Source organism: Ursus arctos, unplaced genomic scaffold (genome assembly GCF_023065955.2).
Source record: "Ursus arctos isolate Adak ecotype North America unplaced genomic scaffold, UrsArc2.0 scaffold_11, whole genome shotgun sequence".
NCBI lineage: Eukaryota > Metazoa > Chordata > Mammalia > Carnivora > Ursidae > Ursus > Ursus arctos.
In genome coordinates this window covers 16354978-16378695 of record NW_026622775.1, presented here as the reverse complement: position 1 = coordinate 16378695, position 23718 = coordinate 16354978, and the positions used below count along the sequence as shown (strand labels likewise).

The following is a 23718-nucleotide window of genomic DNA, read 5'->3' as shown; positions in this document are numbered from 1 at the left end:
ATCCCACAAACAATAACCTTTAGATTACAAAAACAATGGGAAATATAATTCACTTAGCTTTTATGAAATTCTGAATCACTTCAATGTATGCTATTATTAGACATCTGTGTACCACCCTTTGTTAAAAAGGGCAAGGTTTCTCTGACTAGAAGGCAGTCCAGGGAAGAAGGAAAACCATCAGATGGCCAATGCACAAAAAAACTCAGAGAACACACAGGTCCAGAAATCTTAAGCAATAAATGTTCCAGGAAAAACATATGTCTATATTTTTATTTGTATTCTTGTTAATTCCTATTTCCTTAATTGTGGCTTTTCTATCTTTCAGAATTGCCATTTTTAAGTTTTATTCAGAACCATTATATGTACCTACAAGACAAACTTAAGACACTTATTTTCTCCTAGAAGGAGAGTTAAACGGTATAGTTCAGAATAGTACATTACTGTCACATAAAAACTCGGAAAAACTCAACACCATCAGAGGTTGGCAGAGATTTACAGTCTCTAAATTTATCTAGTTATTTAAATCAGTTACAGAGTCTCCAAAAATCAGGGTTAGTGGGCCAAGATCATTGCTTCTCAAAGTACAGCCCCTGCACCCACAGCACTGGTATCACCTATAACTTGAGAGAGATGCTAATTCTTGGGCCCCACCTGGACCTAATGAACCAGTAGGATGGGGCCCAGAACTGTGTTTTAACAAGCTCTACAAGTGATTCTTAGACAGGTTTAAACTGGAGAACTACTGGCCTAACCCAATAATTTAGAATATTTGCTCACAGGCAACTGCAAGCCTGGCTGCTTTAAAATCAGCTGGGAAACAGAAGCAGGGGCTCCAGTTCCCTACTTCCCTTAATTAAATATGGAGAGGGAACGTGTGTGTAGCTTCCCAGGTGAACCTCATGCATAACGAGGTTTAAGAACCAATGACCTAAATTAGCGGCTCTCAAAGTGTGCTCCCCAAACCAACAGCATCAGCCGGGAACTTGTTGGAATTCACAAGCAGCAGCCAAGACTGAATCAGCAACTCGGAGTGGAGCACACCCAGCAATGTGTTTCACTAAGTTCTCCAGGTGATTCTGATACATGATAAAGTCTGAGAACGTCTGCTCCAAGTCATCCATCCTGAATTAAGAACATATATGACATGAATGTGGATTTTGTGGAGAAGAATAGAGACAGAATTAACTTAGACACTCAGAAATACATCTCCTGGAGCTAGACTATCTCACTGTCCTCACAAATCTAGAAGTTAAAATGCTTTCCTTCCCAGATACGCCAGTGGACATTCTCAAGCTGTAAGCACAGCACAACTGGTGAACAATGAAAATGCCTCCTGAAAAACACTGGTTTTAAACAAAATACAAAGTCCACAGTCAGAGCCATGGCTGAGAAATCTTGTCAGTGGGAAGCTAAAAATGGACTGGAATGTTCAAAAAAAAAGTAGCAGCAGTAACTTAGGCATCACAAAACACTTAGACTTTATTTAGTGCTACCTTTACAGGTACCTTTACAGGCAGCACTAACCAGTTGGATATGTTTCCTCAGCACAGACAGGGATTTCTGAAGGCAACAGAGGAGAGAGGGAGATGAATCTCACCAGGGGTTTAAAAATAAAACTGATTCAACTCTCAGGTTAATAAACATTTTTACTGCTCTACAAGGGCAGTCGGGTGGTAGTCTGATTATGTCTTCCAGCTTTCACATATTTCTCAGATCAAATACTTATTGAGCATTCACTATGTGCCAGAAATTATTACTGCAACCTCCAAATATTAAGATATTATCGTGACTCATTTCTAAAAAACAGTGATTCTCATTTTGTGTATAATTCTAAGGTCAATGTAATGATTGCAACTGCTTCTACTTACCCAAGGAAACGTAACATGTTTAAAAAAAACAACAACAAAAACAAAGAGGCACCAATTCAAATTTCCCTAGGTGGTCACTTTAAAAGACTGAGACCCATTCAAAGTATTTCCTAGTAACCCCTCTAAATTAAGGTAGGATGCTACATTGAGTGCTCAATTCTTTTTATTTATAACTAGGAGACTAGTTCAAATTTACCACAGAGCTGAGTTTATTCTTCCTACGCTCAATACACACATCATAATACAGGGCGATACCCGTGTGTTCAGTATGTAGGGTAGGCTTATGCCTCTTCTACAGCACTTGGAATGTAATTCTGCTATTTTTAATGCTTAACGAGTTTTAGTTGTTTTATCTTTTGAGTTGCACTATTAAACCAAATTTATAATTTATTCATGTCAAGTCCATAGGCAGAAATTATAAAATTGTTTCAATAAGAAAATGCAGTTAACGTCACAATTGACATTAGTCTGCTTTGTGGCATTATCTCTAAGAACAGTATGGGAGAAAGCCCAGACAAGTTTTTCAGAAAAACAGGTACAAAACACAATAAAGGGCAAAAAGGCCAGGTGTATTAAGAAAATAGCTAATGAGGCCAGGCCACATTTAGTAAATAACTTGGGAATTTATTTTCCCCTTTCCTTTTTCTAATCCTTCTTATCCTTTCTTTTTGCTTTCCCCCCTTTCTTTCTCATCCTCCCTTATATCTAAGGAGTGTCATATTTACCAGGGCACTTAGATACTATCTGCCACAACCACCTGAATCTACCAATAGAGAAAACTAAGGCTCAGGTAAAGCAAATAACGTGCCCAAGATCACAAGCCTGATTTTAAAAGCAGGTCTGTCCAACTCTCAAAATCCATTTATTACTATATTCCCTGCTTCTTTAGGAAAACGCCTTGCAAAAAAAATTCTAGTACACTGTTCTTAAACTTTATTCTGCTATATAGAGAATGAAACTACAAAACACAACATAAAGTATTTAAGACACTGTACACAAAACAACATACTTTCCCTACTGGACACTAATTATAATGCTAATCTTTTTAAATACTACCTTCTCATAAAGCAACTCATTGCTAGACTAGAGGAAAAAAGATCAGTTCAATACTGGTAATTTGAAATTACTATTAAGTCACATTAATAGAAGTTAATATTTATTTACTGCTTGTATGTGCCAAGTACATCCCAGATATCTATCTATCTATCTATCTATCTATCTATCTATCTATCTATCATCAGGTTGGAGGCCCTCCTCCATCCCTCCTTCAAATCCTTTCACAGCTTTTTCAATTAATGTAACATAGTAAAGGGTAGAATCTCTCAAATCTTGTCATCCTCCTAAAGTTCTTAGGGATACTACAATGCCCATGAAAGTAGATGGTCCTATTTACATTTAGTATGTAAATTACATTATCACATTTCCCCTTAATGTCTTAAGACACAATAAATGGACTATACTTACTTTTGAAATAAAAGATTAAATCAAAAAAAGGCTTCTTCTTAGATAAGACTTTTTCTAAATAACCACAGCATTTCCTTTCCCCATAGGGAAAGTCACTACATTCTCCATAGTTTCATGAGTGCATATCTCACTGTGTAAGTAGTTATTCACAAATCTCTTTCCTTCATCAGACTGTGTGTTTCTGGACAGCAAGAATCCCAGAGCGTTCTAGAGTGCATGAAATATATGAGAAAGTAAAAAAAATGTCTGATAAAGGTTAATGAAGAATGAATCCTTGCCTAGATGGGCAAGTCCAAAGCAATACCTGCATAGTAATCCACACTCTTCATTATCACCTAATGGAATGAAGGAAGCAAAGTTACCCACTAATAATTCTGCTTCTTGAATGCTAGGGAATTCATTTCCATGACTAAACCCACCATTTCTTGTGAAGCGCAAGAAACCAGTTAGAAAGGGACCTGTCCCAGACCAAAATGCACCAAAAGAATATTTATGTTTGCTTTGTAATCTACGTAACCTACAGTTTCCCCCAAATGTGAGTCCTCTAACATGGAAATTGTGATAAGATCAAAAAGAATAAAACAAAACTGATTTTCTCCACCAAGAGTAAGATATTCAAAGACCCCTAAATATCATTCCAAGTTTTCTTTTCCAACCTGTTTTTTGTTCTATATTCTCTTCTCTGCACATATCAAGCCTGATTAGAAAGATGAAAGGACCAAGGGAAGGGTCTTTAAAGCCTACTATATTAATTATGAATCAATAATTTGGAAGAAGTTACCATATTTCTATACTAAAACTCTAAAATAACTAAAGTTCCAACTCAAAAATTCAATTTCTTCCATTACCTAAAAGGGCAAAACTTTCTTTAAAACATCTTTTGAAAATACTGGATAGGTCACAAATTGGAACAACAGAATACAACTGAAAAAAATTCCTTCTGAAGTATAAAATGACCCAGAAACATATACCCAACGGAATAAATTTAAGGAATCTAGGATTACTGGCAAACCAGGGATGCTTTAAGGTACACGCCAGCCTTTAGAGGTTACCAGAAAATAAACACATCCTCTTAGGACCAAAAAACAAATAAAAACAAAACAACAACAACAATCAGATAGTTTTTCAGTAAATTCTTATTTGCCTGATGAAATATTTCAGTAGCTTATAAAAACTGCCCTGATTTGAATACATTTTTCATGGTTAAAATTACTCTGAAAAACTATACAAATGTTAAAAGGTCTTAAGAGCTTCCAAAGTAAAGAAGTTTATGCCATGGTCAAGTTCTTAAAGTTAAAGAGTCAACTGATTAATAACAGCCCCTATATATTTTCAGACTTAAACATCACAATCACATACTCTGAGGCAAAGAATTCTTAGATTTTTGCAAAGTACTTTTTCAGCACTTCAAAAAATATAAAGCTGCTCCTTCAGGAAAATTTTGATCCTCCTGTAGGCACTTCTCCCTAATTTCCATAGCACGATATCATTAAATAGTTATCATCGATACTGCCATTAATGCATCTGATGATATATGTATATGTGTGTGTCTGTGTGTACTTAGGAAAAGTGTGAAAGGATACATGCTACCATAATGGTTATCTTTAGAAGGTATGAGTGATTTTTCTTTTTTATAGTTTTCTGAATTACCTAGTTTTCAATAAATATACATTGTATGATTAGAAAAAAAATTAGTTATTTCCATTAAGAAATATGATATAAATTATCAGTATGTAAATAAACCAGATTTATGAAGCCCATCAATACAGACTCACAGTCGCAAAGCACTCTCACCTGCTTCATTACACAAGGCTTTCAAGTCCGCTCCAACGTACCCATGAGCATTATTCGCCAGTTGTAACAGCTCAGCTTCAGTGAGCATATGGGGTACCCTTTGAAGCAGTTTCTGGAGAATATCCAGCCGATCTGCAGCATTAGGAACTCCAATCTCAATCTCTTTATCAAATCGACCAGGTCTTCGAAGCGCAGCATCTAAGGCATGAGGGCGATTTGTGGCCCCAAGGACCAACACCTGTCCTTCACTTCCTTCCTTACAAAATAAAATGAGAATAAATTACACATTCTTCTAAAAGCAATACACACACACACACACACACACATACTACTATATATATATATCTAAAAGGTATATGTGTGTGTATATACATACATATATATAGGCACTGGCTGTATAAACAAGATTGCTCTAAGTCTTATCCTTTACACTTTAATTACTCATCCCACATTTGCCTCAGTTCAGCCTAAATACTCCCTCACCTAGAAAGTTTTCCACTACCTACCCTTCCAACTATAGTAAGTGATGTCTCCCCACTTTTGGCATCTAAACTTCACCATTTTCATAAATAAGAACATATAATATCCTACTGTATAGTTGTTTACATTTGTTTGCTTTAAGTTGTCCTTTTCCCCTACTTGAAAGAAAAGACTATGACCTGCATATTATTCAAACAGAACAAGGCTCTATTATACAGTTGTCTAAGAAATCTTATTCACAAATGGACCATACTTTTTTTATTATGATAAATGTTTAAATTCCTAGAAATATAGACAACTAGATAACCAACATCTGAGTATCAGCCACCCTTGAATACATACGGATTTTTCACACAGGAATGAAATTTGGAACAATAAATTATAAAGAACTATGATAATGATCAGCCATCTGTGAAAGTTATCCAACATTTTACTCTGATGACCCACGTATAATCTCACAGAGACAAGCTTAACTGACATGTGATTCAAAGTAAGGAAACTCAAACCTATTCACTTACACTGGCTGTGCCAACAGAAAATGCATAGATTACAATAAATGTATGAATTACGAATTTAGAAGACAAACACAGGCCCTTAAGCATTTTCATACGGAAACATCCATGTCACATGCTTCCAGGCCTGCCCTTGGCAAAAACACCAGTCCACAGCAGACCTATCCCAGGCAGTAGAGAAAGAGGCAGGAAAGACATAGTAATTAATATCCTCCAAAACAAAGCCTTCCATCTGATTTCATACTCACCAGAACTCTTCTAATTATAATATAGCTCTCCATACATATTTGCCTTCAAGGTGTAAAGAGTCATCCATAAACTAAGATATTTGGTCGGCTTAATGATTCTACTTCTTATCGTAAATAGATACACTGGCATCCCAGTTTAGGTATGTCTCTTGTGAGTGTTGTTACTGTGATGCAGTCCTCAGAGCCCTGCCACCCCCAACATACTAGCATCACTGAATTCTCCAATTTTAAAGGCTGAGAACCAAACCTGGAACATAATCACACCACGTTATTGCACTAAGACTGAGAACCAGGTGGTCATCCAGCCTCCCTCAGGTATCAACTCTACTGTTACTCTTAAAATTGTAACACATGTTGGGGCACGTGGGTGGCTCAGTCAGTTGAGTGTCCGACTCTTGATTTAGGCTCAGGTCATGATCTCATGGGTTGTGGAATTTAGCCCTTTGCCGGGCTCTATACTCAGTGGTGAGTCTGCTTAACATTCTCTCTTCCTCTCCCTCTGCCCCTCCCCCCTGCACACATGTGCTCACGATCACTCGCTCTCTCTCTAAAATAAGTAATTTTTTAAAAAACTGTAACACATGTCAGCAAATAATGGAGATTAAAACCCAACCTTCACATTATTTTCACATGTTTAGTTTCTACCAATATGTAGTAAAAACCAGAAAGTTCCAACTGTCCAGTTTTCTTAATGTGCAAAAGGAGGGTTTGGGACTACATGATTTCTAAAATTTCTTTTGGTTCTAACATATTAGGACTCTAAAAAAGGAGTTATTTACAATTATGCATAAGAAATGTATTCTGGTAAATGGCTGTCAGGGGTCTGAGGGAATTTTTTTTCATTCCTGTCACTACTCTGATGGATCTTCCTTTCATAATCAGCACATAGTTTTTATTAATATGCGAGCATATGCCCTATCAGAGAATCTGGTAACATGGGTAGCTTCTTTTTAAATGTTGTACAAACATATTTTCCATTATTCTCACTCTTTCCTTTCACTTGTCAAACTTCAAGCCCCAAAAGAATCAATTTTTACATGAGTATATAAGACTTATGAAATTTCTTATTGATCTGAACCTTACTGATTTTTGCTTTAGGTTTTTAAGTTAATACCACTTACTACAAAAGAAATCCATCATTGTATATTATTTTATATGCTAGCAAAACATGGCAGTATACCCTCCCGGAAGTTACTAAGATACATGCTAAAGAATATTATTTTAGTCTTTCCTTTAGTTTTTATGACTAATATTTTCCCCTATCCTAGAATACCCCAAAACTCAGACATATTTGATAGTTTTTGTTACTACAGACATATTATTAGGAGTCAACCCTTTCTTATACAGAATCAATACTGGTGCTATACTTACTGAGCCAATACCATCCATTAGTGTTAAGAGTGACGCTACCACTCTCTTCTCCACTTCATTCTGAGCCCCTTCTCTTTTAGGACAAAGTGCATCCAGCTCATCAATAAAAATAATTGATGGGTGCCTAAAAACAAACAAATAAAATGAATACTTTAATATACATCTGATTTTTACATTTGATCTATTGCGTTTCAATTGAAACTGAATACTTTTAATTTTTTAATTGAAATGCACATGCAAAAGAATGAAACTTAACCATACACAAAATAAATCCAAAATGGATTAAAAGCCTAAATGTGAGACCTGAAACTATAAAAATCCCAGAAGAGAGCACAGGCAGTAATTTCTCTGATATCAGCCATGGAAATATTTCTCTAGATATGTCACCTGAGGCAAGGGAAATAAAAGCAAAAATAAACCATTGGGACTACATCAAATAAAAACCTCCTGCACAGCAAAGGAAACAATCAACAAAACTAAATGGAAGAAGATATTTGCAAATGACATATCCGGTAAAGGGTTACTATTCAAAATATATAAAGAACTGATACACCTCAACACCCAAAAAAACAAATAATCCAACTGAAAATGGACAGAAACACGAACAGACATTTCTCCAAAGATATACGGATGACTAACAGACACATGTGAAGATGCTCAACACCACTTATCAGGAAAATGCAAATCAAAACTACAATGAGATATCACCTCACAGCTGTCAGAATGGCTAAAATCAAAAATACACAAAACAGTGTGGGTGAGGATGTGGAGGAAAAGGAACCCTCATGCACTGTTGGTAGGAATGCAAACTGGTGCAGCCACTGAGGGGCTGCAAAAAGTTAAAAATATAACTACCTTATGACCCAGCAATTGTACTACTGGGTATTTACCCAAAAAATACAAAAACACTAACTCAAAGGAATACATACATCCCTACGTTTATAGCAGCATTATTTACAATAGCCAAATTATGAAAGCAGCCCAGGTGCCCCATCGACTGATAAATGAATAAAAATGATATAAGTATATATGCACAATGGAATATTATTCAGCCATAAAAAGAATGAAATCTTGCCATTTGTGATAACATGGAAGGAGCTAGAAAATATAATGTTAAGTGAAATAAGTAACAGAAAGACAAAACCATATGATTATCTGTGGAATTTAAGAAATAAAACAAATGAGCAAAGGAAAGAGACAGAGAAACCAAAAGACAGACTCTTAACTACAGAGAACAAACTGATGGTAACCAGAGGGAAGGGTGAAATCAGTGATGGGGATTAAGGAGGGCAATCGTCATGAGGAGTACAGGGTGATACATGGAATTGTTGAAACACTATGTTGTACACCTGAAACTAACACAACATTGTAAACTACACTGGAATTAAAATAAAAAATTTTAAAAAAGAAATGCAATGTATCAAATTTAGGACTCAGTTAATAACGTTAAAGACAAAGGCAATGGGAAGTTAAACTGAAAAACCTTACATTAATTCTAGACCAATTAATTCATCACATTCTAGCAAATCTGAACTCAGTAAAAAGCAGAGTATTAAGAAGAGTCTACTACTCATGAGATGAGTCTAAGCCCAAACAGACCTTGCCTGCTAATGCCCAGAAAATTGTTATGACTGCATCAATTTAGAATCTAAGGCCAGAGATGTCCTCTGGAGCAGGAGTAAAGTCCAAGAGACAGAAATTCCAAATGTGTTCTTTTTTTTTTGCCTATTAAAAAAAGAACTTTCAAGGTGATCAGTTCTCCCATAAAAAGATGTGAATTCTCTCATGACAGAAAGCTTCAACTGCCAGGAACAGAACAACAATGAAAACACACTACACAATAAGGTACACCACTGGTTCTCAAATTTTCGGTATTGGGACAACCAAACTTGTAAGGGACTACCTAATTTCATCCACTATCTCTGGAAAAAAAAAAAACAACTTTAAATGAAAGTTCTTCTGGGGCGCCTGGGTGGCTCGGTCAGTTGAGCATCTGCCTTTGGCTCAGGCCATGATCCCAGCCAGGGTCCTGGGATTGATCCCCGCGTTGGGCTCCCTACTCAGTGGAGAGTCTGCTTCTCCCTCTGCCCCTCCCCCACACTCGTATTCTCTCGCTCTTGCTCTATCTCAAATACATAAAATCTTAAAAAAGGTGAAAGTTCTTCTGATGAGAGCAGAATTACGATAAGTTAAATACCAAAACAATGGTAGAGACATAGTCTTATGAATAACAGACCAAGTTATGGGCCACTTATACTCATTGCAGTGTAATATGGTAGCCTAAACTGAGGAATAATCAATATGAATTGTTTTTAAAGAACAAAAGATTTGTCCCTTCAAAGCAAACTATAATAAAAAAAAAAAGTTTTAAGCATAAAGGGCTACTATAATACAATCTACTAAGGCAACTAGATAAACTAGATATGTCTAAGTACCATAGGTACTCTAAAGAAAGAAAATCATAAATTTATATAATCAAGTAAAATCATACAACTTATCAAACAGTACTGTCTTAATTCTCCTACTTTATGTAATTCAATAACTCAATGATCGAACTTCCAAAACAACATTAGATAAAAACAGATTAAATATACAACTTCATTACATTTCCAATAATTTCTAGTGCTATCAGTATTATTTTTGTAGTGTTTTTTTCATGTTTCATATAAAGTGTTAGTAACTCTACTTTGATTAACATAGCCTTGACTACTAATTCCAAACATCTAAATGTAAATACCGTAGAGCGGCTTCAGCAAATATCTGACGTAACCTTGCTTCTGTCTCCCCATAGAATCTGTAACAAATAAATACATTTAAGGATCAACTCAGAGTTTTTAAAGTTTTGTCCATAAAGCTCATCTAACTTCTTAAATACTTCCAGAAAACTTAGAATTACTTTCAAAAATTATTTTCCAAATTTAATTTGTATACACAATTGAAAGCAAATTTAAAGTATTTCAACATATGAACTATCCAGACAGAATGCTATAGTCATCTTTGAAATCACTTTTAAGAAGTATTTAATAGCACTGTTTATTCTGTTAAATTATGTACCTACTTGCTTATAATTTCAGGACCATTAATTACAGAAACATAGGCTCCAACTTCATTAGCAACCGCCCTGGCAATCATTGTCTTTCCAGTACCTGGAGGGCCATAGAGTAACACTCCTCTAGGTGGGGGAATTCCTAGAAGAAAAAGAAGAGAACAATGGATTCAAAATTACTAGGTTTCTTGTGTTGTCATATGACTGCAAATATGAGTTACAAAATATAGATTTACCTTGTATCACAAAACTAAAGCAAGAGTCAGACCTTCTGCCCCTGCCCCCTACCCCAAAAATGTACTTACTGGCCCAAACACTGATCCCCAGCAATGACTTTCTCTCTCTCTATAGACCCAACCAGGCCAGGCACACGGGTAAAAAAATTGGCTGGACACCAGCCACAAAACTGCCACACCCCATCCCACACAGCACAGCTCAATGATCAGAACACAAAGCTCAGACAAGAACAAGGGCATCCGAAGCAAGCCATCAAGCCTAATTTTCATCCAACTAGCCATCTTAGACTATATAAGCATTACTAGCAAAATGTCAATCAAAGGGTTTATATATACATATACATACACACGTACGTGCACACACACACACACACACACACACACACATAAAGATTCATGGAAAATGAAAAGGCAGAGAAAGAGATGGTAGGCACCAAATACATGCAGAGGATCTGGACAGTTACCACACAGAGAAAGCCCTGAGTTTCCTAGGAACCAATCACTCCCTTAACCACTTGCTTCAGTACAAAGAGATGTGCACACAGTTATATTTCCTAACAAGGAAGTTTTATCTAACATATTTGAATGTTTGGTTTACTTCTTTGGTCATTACAGCTGATCTAGAATGACAAGATACTAGTTCTAGATCCAGTACAAACAACTGTGGAAGTACGCAATTAGAAGAGACAAGGCTGCAATTAACTCACATCACAAACTAAAGAGATCAAGCATGGAAAAACGCTCATTTAACTGGCATCTCCCAAAGCAACTCACACCTCCTACCATACCTACCGCTCAGGAAAGAAAAAGAAGAAAAGAGGGTGAGCAATTATTACATAAGTGGAATAAGCCAACTGCTTTTTAGTTTGAATTTAATACTTCTAGTGCAAAACACTGAAGAAATCATACCATAACTCTTGAAAAGTTCAGGCTGTTTGAGAGGCAATTCAATAATCTCTCTAATTGCTTTCAGCTGACTACTTAAGCCTCCTATCATGTCATAAGTTACTTTGAATTGGTTGTCTTGCTCTTTTGAATTTGTACAAATCTTTGTAAAATTGACTCTTGTTGTTGAAGAAATAAAATAAAAAATATCAGTGTTGCACTTTGTTCCCACACAGGCTGACTTTAGCAATCTCTCTTCATTGACAAGGTGCTCATTTCCTCCTCTGGCCGACTCAAAACTACGTTTAAGTCCTGTGACTTCCCCTAGTCCAAGTCCACTGCTGTCCCGAGGACTCTGTGTAACATCCGACAAAATGTCACTAGCTTTATTTATCATTCTGTTATCTACTGGCTTGCAAGGAGTACTGCTTGATGTTGGGTCCTGAGGCTCTTCCAGATCTAACTGGCTTAGCTGTAGGGATACATCCAGGGTACTGGTTTCTCTGCTGGACCGTTCGCAGGCCATTCCTGGGGCATCAGTGTCAGAGTCATCCTGAGGTCTTCTCAATATCATGCCATCTGTCCCTTTCACTCGCAACACTTGTAATTTGCATGGTCGTCCGTAGAATGTACAATACAGAAAGTTGCCTGGTAAAACAATCTTGCCATCTAGAAAATAATTTTTTAAATATATATGTTAGCATAACTGTTCACCCATTTCATGTTTAAATAGCAATTTATTCCATCTATTAACAAAACTATCTGACTGAAAAGACTAAATTAAAGGTAAGAATATTAATAAAATAATTGCCGTAAAAAAGAGACAATTCCCATTTGACAGAGCACTATCTGGAGACAGAAGGACAAGATAATTCTTTAAAATTCTCCATGCTGAATACATCTAGGATTCTATCAACTGAATCAACAAATAGCCTGGCATTCCACATCCAATAATAAACGAACCTAAAGTGACACAGCCAACTAATACTCCAAGATAACATTTCTCACTGGAAAGAGGAAGAGCTCAAGGGTTAAAGTCTCAGTTCTCCCACTGACTTTGTCCATAGATAAATCATTTATTCTCTCCAATGCTCAACGGCCAATCAATTAATTGGGGAGAAAAAATTCCTATCCTGAAAGGACATTAATTCATTGAGAAGAACACACTCCACATTATGTTGAAGAAAATGATGATCCATACAAGACCTCAAAGACACATTATTTACTGCTACCTTGCTTCCTACAATTTAAAAACTATTTAAAATATATGCCTCACCTAGTTTTCTCAGAAGACAACCAGTCAATTGTTCTTCATTAATATCCACATTTTTGTCACTAAAGGGTGGGGGAAATAGAAATCAGCATTAAGCACACCAGAAACTAAATGTAATATAAAGTTACATGTACACGGCTGTAATGCAGACCTAGTCAAAAGAATAATTTACAAACTGGAAATGGTTTATACAATTCAGGAATGATTTATGCTTTTCAGACACTTCTAATAGCCATGAAAATATAATTTGCAATTTGGTGTCCTAATGACTTAAATCAATGTTCTTCAAAATGTACTATCCATTAGTGGATCCCAAAATCATTTCACTCAATCCCATCCAGCATTTTTCTTTGATAGAATACAAAATGTCAAAGTACATCACACACAGAAAGGGAAAATACTGCTTAGAAAAGCATTACTTTCTTATACATACACATCTTACACACACACACACATACACACACCCATATACTCATGTATACAGCTACACACATGTGAGTGCATGTGCCCTGTAGCTGTGGATGTATACAGACATTGAATCACAATGAAATGTATTTTTTATTGCGTGTCATAGCTAAAAATATTTGAAAAACACTGGCCTAAATTAATCATTCTCTTTCTGAAATTGCCTAGCTTGGAGAAAGGCTTTTATTAATAGCTTACTTGATTCCCCTTCTATAATTTATAAATTATCTTTCAGGAAAATTCAGTCCTTTATAGGATATTACCTGAAAAGGTAGAAATAAGAAAAAAGGAGAGTAATGGTATAATGGAATTTAATTCTGGAGAAAGGACAGACCTTTCTCCAGAAAGGGAAAAATAAGAACCCCTTCTTCTACTAATGACTGTCTTCCTAGAAGTTTGCTTGAGTACAGGAAGTAGGGACATCTAAAAATCCTTACACTTGTAAAGAAACATGTTCTTGGAGAGTTCTCAGAATACATGCATTTTGCCTTCTTCCCCACATGTAAGTAGCCCATACCAGCAGAGGAGGCCAACAGTTGTGAGCTCTGCCACAGATCAGTGGAGAAGCAATAGTTCAGTTCAGGAAGAGATATATTAGCAGATCCATGTGGTCCAAATCTAAGCCCTGTTCTCCAAATACTTGGAGCAATAAACAAAGCCAATATAATCAACTTCATTATTTGCAGATTCAACTACTTACTAAAATTTATTTGTAACCCCAAGATCAATACCAGCAGAGCTTTCCTCGTCATTCATAGACATGCACAGAACAGGCAAAAAAATTTGAGTCACTAAGCACTTTCCTAGCTGAGGCTAAAAAAGTACTCTTGTTCAGTTCTTTCACAGATAAGAGATTGGAGAGTGGAGACAGTAGGAGGCAGTACAGTGCACAGAAAAAGTCCCAGCTCTTGTACCAGCTAGAGATCTGAGTCCTAACTCTGACATCTGTTAGAGGCGGCCTCGGACAAGTCACATAACACTTCTGAACAACGGCTTCTCTTTTATAAAATAAAGAAGATTAAATCTATCAGAATGAGTTAAGATTATAATGTATATAAGATATACATATTTTTGTATATTAAATATGCACTAAATATATTATTAGTGTATATTATATATAATATACATTAAAGATATGTTTGAATATAAACGTATATATAAACACAAATACCCCTAGAAGCAATGGTTCAGTACTTGCTAATGTAGTGTTCACAGCAACTTTATAGAACATACTTACTGCTACTAATGAAAACTGTATATTTGTATACAGGAGAGAGAGAAAAATAGAAGGAAATTTCAAATCAAATGTATATACAGACTACATAGGAAATTGTAGCTCCTTAAATGCTTAAATTCACTTCTGCTTAGAGAACTCTGAAACCAGTTATACTTACTTAAATCATTCTTATTTATTAAACTCTGACTAGAAGATACTTACAAATATGTATAAGAGTAAAAATACTCAATTGACTTTTGCTTTTAAAAAAAGAATGGGTGCAGATAAAATCACTTCCACTAGAAGGAGCCCTAACCTTACTAATAAAACTTTACAGAGGCAACTGAAAGATTTAATCAGCAGAATAAAATTACTGATTTTTCTCATTGGAAATTAAGTTTCTTATCTCAGCTCTGCTGCTGCATTTAAAACAAAAGATTTTTTTTTTTTAGTAAAAAAACCAAGCTTCCATTTAAAACATACAGTTCCTCTAATAGTAGGCAATTGTTATCACCTAAGACTGCTGCGCCCTCAAGAGGTCACACTAGTTAGATCAACAAAAAATCCAGTCAACTGATGACTGCAACCTGCAGCACTGTCTCAAAACAGTCTAAAGATTAATACTGTTTAATCTAAGTAGACCTACTACCTAACCCATAAAATAATGGGTAAGTTACTTCTCATGGAGCCCATTTCCTCATCTTTAAGAAAGGGACAATATGGGCACCTTGCAGAAGGACTAAATGACAGAAGAGGGAAAAAATGTGTGTGCATGTGTATGCTAGTACACAGCTGGTGCACAACACACGTTGAGTTCTCTCTTCCCCTTCCTTTTTATTGCTAGTTAAAATGTTAATTAATCTGAAAAAAGTTTCCTGGTTTATAAAAAAAGAAAAATAGGATGAAGCTCAAGCTTGGAATCTACAAAAGAAAACATAATAAAATCGAGCTAATGAGGGGCGCCTGGGTGGCTCCGTTGGTTAGGGGGCTGCCTTCGGCTCAGGTCATGAGCCCAAGGTCCTGGGATGGAGCCCTGAGTCAGGCTCCCTGCTCAGTGTGAAGTCTCCTTCTCCCTCTGTCTTTGCCCCGCCCTCCTGCTTGTGCGCATGCACGAGCGCTCTCTTTCTCTCAAATAAATAAATAAAATTTTTAAAAAAATAAATAAAATCAAGCTAATGATCGTTAAATGTTTTGTGATTCTTGCATATAAACACATCCCCAAAACTGTTAGTAAGGATAATATTCAAGTACCAAAGGATGCTTTTTGTGAACAAATTTTGATGAGACTTGCATATGCAAACTGAGTTACAATCCTATTAGATACAGAGTATCCAAGAGGATGAGTGATAAACGTTAACTGTATTGATAAGGTGATTCACTTAGTCTTTGGTAAGGGACTATTTAAAAATCTGATAGAAATAACTGTTGTACTAGATTGAATAATCAACAAGTTAAAATATATAATCGGGTACTTTGCTTGAAGTCGTTTGTTTTTTTAAAGAGTTATTTATTCGAGAGAGAGAAAGAGAGTGTGAGCGCACGCATGAGTCAGGGAAGGAGCAGAGGAAGAGAATCTTCAAGCGGACTCCCCACTGAGCGGCAGAGCCCGTGGGAGTGTGGAGGGCTCGATCTCATGACCCATGAGATCACAACATGAGCTGAAACCAAGAGTCGGACACTTAACCGACTGAGCCACCCAGGCACCCCTGGAATAGTCTTGATTAAAACTTGTTTCTTGCTTATTCACAGTACTCTAATCCCTCCTTTACAACAGCCCTGACTACACTGTAAAACAAGACGAAAACTACTGTTAAATATACATCAATACTAATTCCTCTCACTTAAAATATCAGGGCATACTCTAACCACAGGACATTAGTGAGTCTCTAGTCCATACGTTAGGTGTACACATCTAGCTTGTGCTGTCTAGTATCGTAGACCACTAGCCACTCACCGTGTGTGACTATCATGCACTTAAATATGACTAGTCCAAACTGAGATGTGCTACAAGTATAACATACACACTGGATTTTCAAGACTTAGTTTGAGAAGTATTTTATTAATAGTTTTTTATAGTTATTAGAAGTTAAAATTTTATAACTATTTAAATATTACGTAATATTTAAATAATGATTAAATTAAATATTAAATGAAATACTTCACCAATTTCATTTTCCTTCTTAAATTCCATATGCAAAATTACATATGTGGTTCACATTTGTGACTTTTGTTCTATTTCTACTGGGCAGCACTGATCCAGATTCTCACCAAAGAAAAAAGCCAAACCTGAGTGCCAGGTCCATTTCCTCAGCCTGTAGCACAGCACCCAACAGAGGCTGGACTTGGATGGCATCACCAATCCTCACTCCCACATTCTTCTGTGCCATTTCACTCAGGCCAACCTTGCCTCCAGGAAATCCTGCCACAGGCCAGGCCGTATAGACCTGCCCAGAACACAGGAAAAAAATTTTGAGAAAATAAATATTCACAGAGTATCATTAATTTATAAAGCAGAAAACTAAGCACAGCCAAGCATATGGATATGCAAAGCACAATCCTTACCGCCAAGGCGTTACAATTTGACAAGTTACAAAAAACTTTTAAGATAAATATTATATCTTCTTGTGAAGATTAGGAATGATCCCATAGTGAAAATGATTTGAAGATTTAAAAGGTAATTTAGGAAAAGAGACAAAGGCATTAACATTTAATAATGAGAAGAAAATAGGAAAAAAATACTAAAGACAAGCTAACTGTAAGGTTATCTAGCCTGGAGCATAAACTACATCCAGGAAATAGTGAAGCACCTGGTGCAAGAGCTTCATGAGAACCTGGATTTCATCAGACTTAAATGTTAAGGGAGAGAAGCAAAGACTTCCAGCTCCAAATAGTGGGCTGAGCTCATGCATTTATAGTCTTCCACAAGACACAGCAAAGGACTTTTTTTTCTTTTTAAGAACAATGAAAAGAATGAGAGGTGTACCATCAGCACATGACAGATCTCAAATCATTTTCAGAGGACCCCGCAAGATGAGAGAACACTGGCTAGTGAAGAAGCAGAAGAAATGGCAGAGGTAGAGGCCAGCAGCAGGGAAGAACCAGGAAAGGTTCTGGGCTTCTAGCCTCAAGTATGATAAATAGCAGCAAGAACAAACAGCTGAAAACAGGGAGGGCAATCAAATATTTGCATACAAAAGAGAGGACTTTCTTACTCCCAAACAGTGTTTCTGTGAAAAAAAAAAAAAAAATGTAACTAACCGGGAATAGGGCTAATACTGTGGGTGTCAGTACCTCCAGAGGAAAGGCCTCTCTCTACATTATGACATTTAGGGGCTACTATTCCCAGGAGAGTCACAGACATCGAAGGAAGGAAAAGTTTATATAGATGTGAGGATCTTTTAAAATACAGTTTTTCAATTACTACTGCTTTGTTGAAAATTAAAATAAAAAAATCTCAAATCTTTCTAAACTAAGGAAATGAAAAAAGACTCTTACCTCTTGTTTTCCATCCAAACTGGTAAGCAACACTGGTCGACCTATACATATATTTGCAGATTTCATAGTGTTGAGTCCAAGTTGAACAAGGGAATTCTGGAATGTTTTAGGAACTTTGTCATCTACCAAAAAAAGGAAAGAAAATTATTTTCGTATTATTTTATAGCTGAAGTTAATGCCTGCTTTCTTTTGAAGTAAATAAAAATCCTCTATCCACATAACCACATGAATGCACTTACCATACCCTAGAGAAACCACAGTTCCAATCCTCCTCATTATTTTTTTAACAAAAAGACTTAAAACCAAGCCTTTTTGAGGGTCCACTGACTGACAAGTGCTAACTAAAAAAAGATGTCTTATGGGGTAGGTATTAGTTTTCATCTTTTAAGACAAATAATCTCTAATTTCTTTAAAAACAAACATACCTGCAATAGGCTTTTTGTACATGCACAGTAATCTTTCATACTGCAGATTCTAGTTGAGACGACTACTGGTATTCAAGACTTGAGCTGGGGAACTGGCGTTTAGCTCTGGAGGGTTAAACTACATTTCTACTTCTGATCCACATGATACCAGTCAGATATTTTCCTTTTCTAATCCCAAGAATACACGGGTAAGATAATAGCACAGGTCTTATTCCTTAGGTAAGCACACACTGACGAAAATGACCATCACTGTTTTCAACTTTTGGCCAAGGAAGGGGACCAGAATTCAGTCCAGCTGGAAATGATGTCCTAAGATGCCCACCCTACCCCTCCACCTCCTCAAGCTCCACATTTGGTCCTCCCTCTGACTCTTCCAGCACCCTATGCTGCCAGATACTAGTATTTATCATCATAATGTACATTCGTTTTATAGTCTGACTTTCTCCTAAACCATATGCTGCTTTGGGGCACGAACTGGCTCAAATTCATCTTTGTTATCTCCAATGCCTAGGAGTGCATCAAATATAGAAGCTGCAATATCCATGCAATCAATGAACATAGTAGATGACTAGACAGCATTCTTCTTTGCAGCACAAAATCCACGAAACACTTATGAAATTTTAGCCTGTCATAAACTTTGTTATAAAATTTATTATTAGACACATATACCATAATCATAGTTCTCTAATATTAGTGTTTAATAATAAAAAACAGATACTTTATCATTTAAAAGGAATAAAGTCAATGAAACCAAAACCATGTCTGATTTAATTATTTTTGCCACTACAAAATAACTACCCAATACATGTATTTTCCTTCTGTCATCAGCTGAACAAATATAGGAAAAAAAAGAATCTCATGCTGCTAAGATTAATACTGAACATTTATAAAATAAGCATATTTCATAATATGAGGCTGAAAAGAAATTTAACTTTGCTATGAACATTATGTCTCTTACATAGTTTACTCATCAATAACAGCAAAGTATCCCTTTGGTGATCCCATAAGGTTCAGTTTCTGCCACTTCTTTCTTCCTAAACCTCAATGAATTACCCTTCCCTCATGATAAGTACCTCATAGGTGTATTCAGTAGTTGGCAAGATTCTAGGTTTTCTTCTTTGCTTCATTCCATCCTATCTTGCACATTCACCATGCACCAGGATTTGACAAATCACAGGTCCTCTAAATACCTCCACTTCCTATGAATCACATGCTCAAATTCTCATCCACTAGCCTTATTTCCTAATACATCTCCACGCGTTCTCTTACAGCATTCAAATCTACTCAAGCTGTCCTCCACACAATTCCTTTCACCAGTCCTCATTCCTCCAATATTGTACTTTAAAAATACATCTCAACGTCCACTTTCCCCATTAATTAACTATACATTTATTGAGCACTTCATGTGCCAGATTAGTAAAGGTAATTTCAAACAACCACCCACTCTTCATTTGTTCACCCAGCAAACATTTATCATGTGCCTACTACATGGCAGATAATATGTTAGGCACTAGGGATGTAAAGTGAACCGAAGCGGACGGTCCTTGGCCTCACACAGCTTATAATCTAATAGGATGAGACAGTTATTAAACAGTCGCTGAATAACTGTGTAATTGCAAACTAAGATTAATACAATGAAAGAATGACTAAGAGTGCTGAGAGAGCCTATTATGTGGAATCTAATTTGGAAGAAACAGAGAATGCTTCTCCAAGGAAGTAATGTTTAAATGCAGATCCAAAGGAAGAGTAGGAATTAACTAAACAAAGAGGAAAAAAAGATAATTCTTGGCAAAGAGAACAGCTTGTACAGAGAAGTACTGGACAGAAGGCAGCACTGTGCATCTAAGAAAAGAGTACGGGCAAAATGGCAGGAGACAAGAAGGGGCCACGTAAGGAAGATCAAGACCTCCCAGGGCAGTAGGCTATCCCAACCAGCAGCTCATTCTCTCTCTCTCTCTCTCTCTCTCTCTCTCTCATAAGTAAATAAATTAAAAAGTAAATAAATAAAATGTTTAAAAAAGAAAAACAAATCCAAGAAAAAATGTACAACACAATGCTATACAAAGTGTGGTCAGCAAACTATTTGTTACTGGTTCATGATGCGGTAAGCACAGCAAATAAGGGTTTAGAAGCTTTTATTACAATTGGACAGAGTAAGCCTACATCTGTTGAATCTAATTAAAATTTCTATTTTTAAACTTATTTTTCTAGTTATTTCTTTTTATTGTATTTTACAACAGTGCTGAGCTGTGACATATTTTAAAAACTTTCCCTACAGAGTTTGAGTAGTATTGATCTAGAAGACACCTGAACCAAGACTCAGAAATAGTATAAATTACAAATATAAATTCTAAAATGAAGAGTATACACGGGAAACTCTGGACATCGGATGAACTTGCCAAAGAAAGATTTATACAGAGAAAAAGAGGGTTTTAAGACTAAGAATTGAGGAACTTAAACATTTGGCAGCCAAATAGAAAATGAGCCTGCAAAGGAATCTGAAAATCTACCAACAAAAGGATGGAGAAAAACTAAGATAGTTTAACGGCACATAGCCAAAAATTAAAGTTTTTGTTTTTTTTTAAGATTGTATTTCTTTATTTGAGCAGAGGTGGGGGGAGGGGGGGAGAGAGAGCAAGCACATGAGCTGGGTGGTGGGGAGAGGGGGAGAGAAGCAGATTTCCCACTAAGCAGGGAGCCCGATGAGGGGGTTGATTCCAGGACCCTGGGGTCATGATCTGGGCCGAAGGCAGACGCTTAACCGACTAAGTCACCCAGGCACCCCCCAAAATTAAAGCGTTTTAAGAAAAAGGAAATGGTAGACACTGCCAAAAATTGCTGAGAGGTATAGTAAGGGAAGTAAAGAAAAACTGTCCATTATATTTATCAACATGGAGATGATCAATGACCATGACAGGGACAGTTTCCATAGAATGATGGGACAAATGTCAAAACTTAAATAGGCTAAGGAGTAGGTGAGAGACGAGGAGACAGAGACTACTCCATTTACGAAGCTTAGCAAAGAGGTATACCTGGCTGGCTCAGTCAGCAGAGCAGGCGACTCTTGATCTCCGAGTTTTGAGCTCAAGTCCAAGTTGGAAGATTACTTAAAAAAAAATTTTTTTAAGAGTTTATTTATTTATTTGACAGAGACACAGCGAGAGACGGAACACAAGCTGGGGGAGCGGGAGAGGGAGAAGCAGACTTCCCGCTGAGCAGGGAGCCCCGATGCGGGGCTCGATCCCAGAAGGCCGGGATGGTGACCCAAGCCGAAGGCAGACACTCAATGACTGAGCCCCCCAGGCGCCCCTAAAAATAAAATATTAAAAAAAGAAAGAAAGAAATTTGGCAATGAAAGGATGGAAGGAGAGAGGGTGGTGGTAAGAAGAAAATGTGGAACTTTTGTTTTAAGATGTAAGAGAAATCAGCAGGTTTAAATTTCAATGGGAAGAATCCAGTTGAAAAAGAGATTAAATATGCAGGACAGAACAAGTTATCCTCTGATCCCTAAATGAAACTGAAAACACTGTGTCAACTCTAAGATTGTCATTAGGGTGTGCATTAGACATAAAATTCTTGCCACCAGTTTAGCCGGTGTTCCATTTTTTTCCAAAGCTATAACACAGCTTCAACACATAAAAGCTTTACCAACTAACTTTTCAGATAAATCCGTTCTCCTAACTCAAGGGAGCTCTGATCTAGGATAAGGGCTTTAAAGTCAAGTCACTTAGTACCTGTGGAACCTGGAGCCAATCACATTAACTATTTTCCTCTGTAAAAAAGGCTTAATAATACAGTACCCATCTTTCAGGACTTCTATGAAGGTTAAATGAGATATGTATACCAACCTACTGATAACAATACTATGTAATTGGTAGCTGTTATTAAATACCAGAACCTGTGTAGTAGAAGAAAAAACCCTAAAGCCTTTCATTCTTAGAGACACAGCGATATCTCTTAAGAAGGATGTATCCACGTGTTTACCGAGTGTTTAGTTTTCTGGTATATATATCCTATGCTCGCTAGCTTTAAGCAATTTTGCAGTTAAATATATCGTTAATCTTAAACGAGGCAAAGTTGTTTCAAGTGCAACTAACAAATTCAAAACAATTTACAAAAGTGATGGCGTGACTTATCCACGGAAAAACCGTTTCTGCCTAACTTCCCCATTGCAGGCACGGCTTCGGGTGTACAAACTTGTGTGCCACTCTCACACCCGTGTCTCGCCCAATTTTCAAAAGCCTCTGCACCTGAAAGGCGGCATCACTAGGTCTACTCTTCTCAGGTTGGGCCCCTCGGCCTCAGGTCTCCCACCCACCAGAACTCTTTACCCTTTTCTAAGAAGTGGGTCACCACCAGAATCCCAGCCGCTGCCGCCGTGCCAGGCCCAGCAGAAGGAGCCGAGGGCCCCGAAGGAGAGGAAGCAGAAGAGCGCGAGGTTAAACCATTCTCTTCGCTTCGGTTCAACCGTTTTCTGTTCTTCTTGGAAGACATGATCAGAAGGCAGCCTGTAAAAAGTTACCGCAAAGCCGGCTCAACGTGCTCGTTTCTCTGGAAGAAAAACTTCCGGGGCAGAAGTCAGCGAGACTCCGCCCTGCGCCGTAATCCCCCAAGTGGAACGCAGTAGAAAAAGGGAGAACGGAGCACTTTCAGAACCCGCCATCTTCGAAGAAGTTGAAGAGGTTCTGACTTTTGCAAAGGAAGACGGATTACGTGGACACAACCGCCATTTAGATTGTAAATTCCTGAAAGACAGGATTTTTGGGAATCTCTGCCCGCCTTTCCCATATCATCCCTGAATAAACGTCTGTTGACTTCAACTAGAAAAAGAAAGTGGTGGGAAAATTTCTCTCCAGCTTTTCTGGAACCGGGCAAATTCCTGAGAGGAGCTGGTAGACAGGACTTCGCGGTTACTTCGGTATAGGGCTAAAAACTAAAGA

At 37.0% G+C, this 23718-nt stretch overlaps 1 protein-coding gene across 7 annotated transcripts in view; it reads right to left on the bottom strand.

Moving 5' to 3' along the window:
• The window catches only part of AFG2A (AFG2 AAA ATPase homolog A), a 340553-nt gene extending 317200 nt beyond the window's left edge, over positions 1-23353 (bottom strand). For 4 of the 7 annotated variants that reach the window (XM_057310050.1, XM_057310051.1, XM_057310052.1 and 1 more), the window contains exons 1-9: positions 23110-23348; positions 18354-18475; positions 17145-17302; positions 13181-13239; positions 11929-12573; positions 10796-10925; positions 10475-10531; positions 7738-7861; positions 5127-5382 (exon numbers count right to left, since the gene is read on the bottom strand). In XM_057310050.1, coding sequence (XP_057166033.1) covers positions 5127-5382; positions 7738-7861; positions 10475-10531; positions 10796-10925; positions 11929-12573; positions 13181-13239; positions 17145-17302; positions 18354-18475; positions 23110-23272 — 1714 coding nt within the window. In that variant the 5' untranslated portion in view covers positions 23273-23348. Of the gene's footprint in view, positions 1-5126; positions 5383-7737; positions 7862-10474; positions 10532-10795; positions 10926-11928; positions 12574-13180; positions 13240-17144; positions 17303-18353; positions 18476-23109 lie in introns of all 7 variants that reach the window. The other 3 variants (XM_026499287.4, XM_057310049.1, XM_044384309.3) reach the window with 3 other exon arrangements.
• Between the last annotated feature and the right edge of the window lie 365 nt (positions 23354-23718).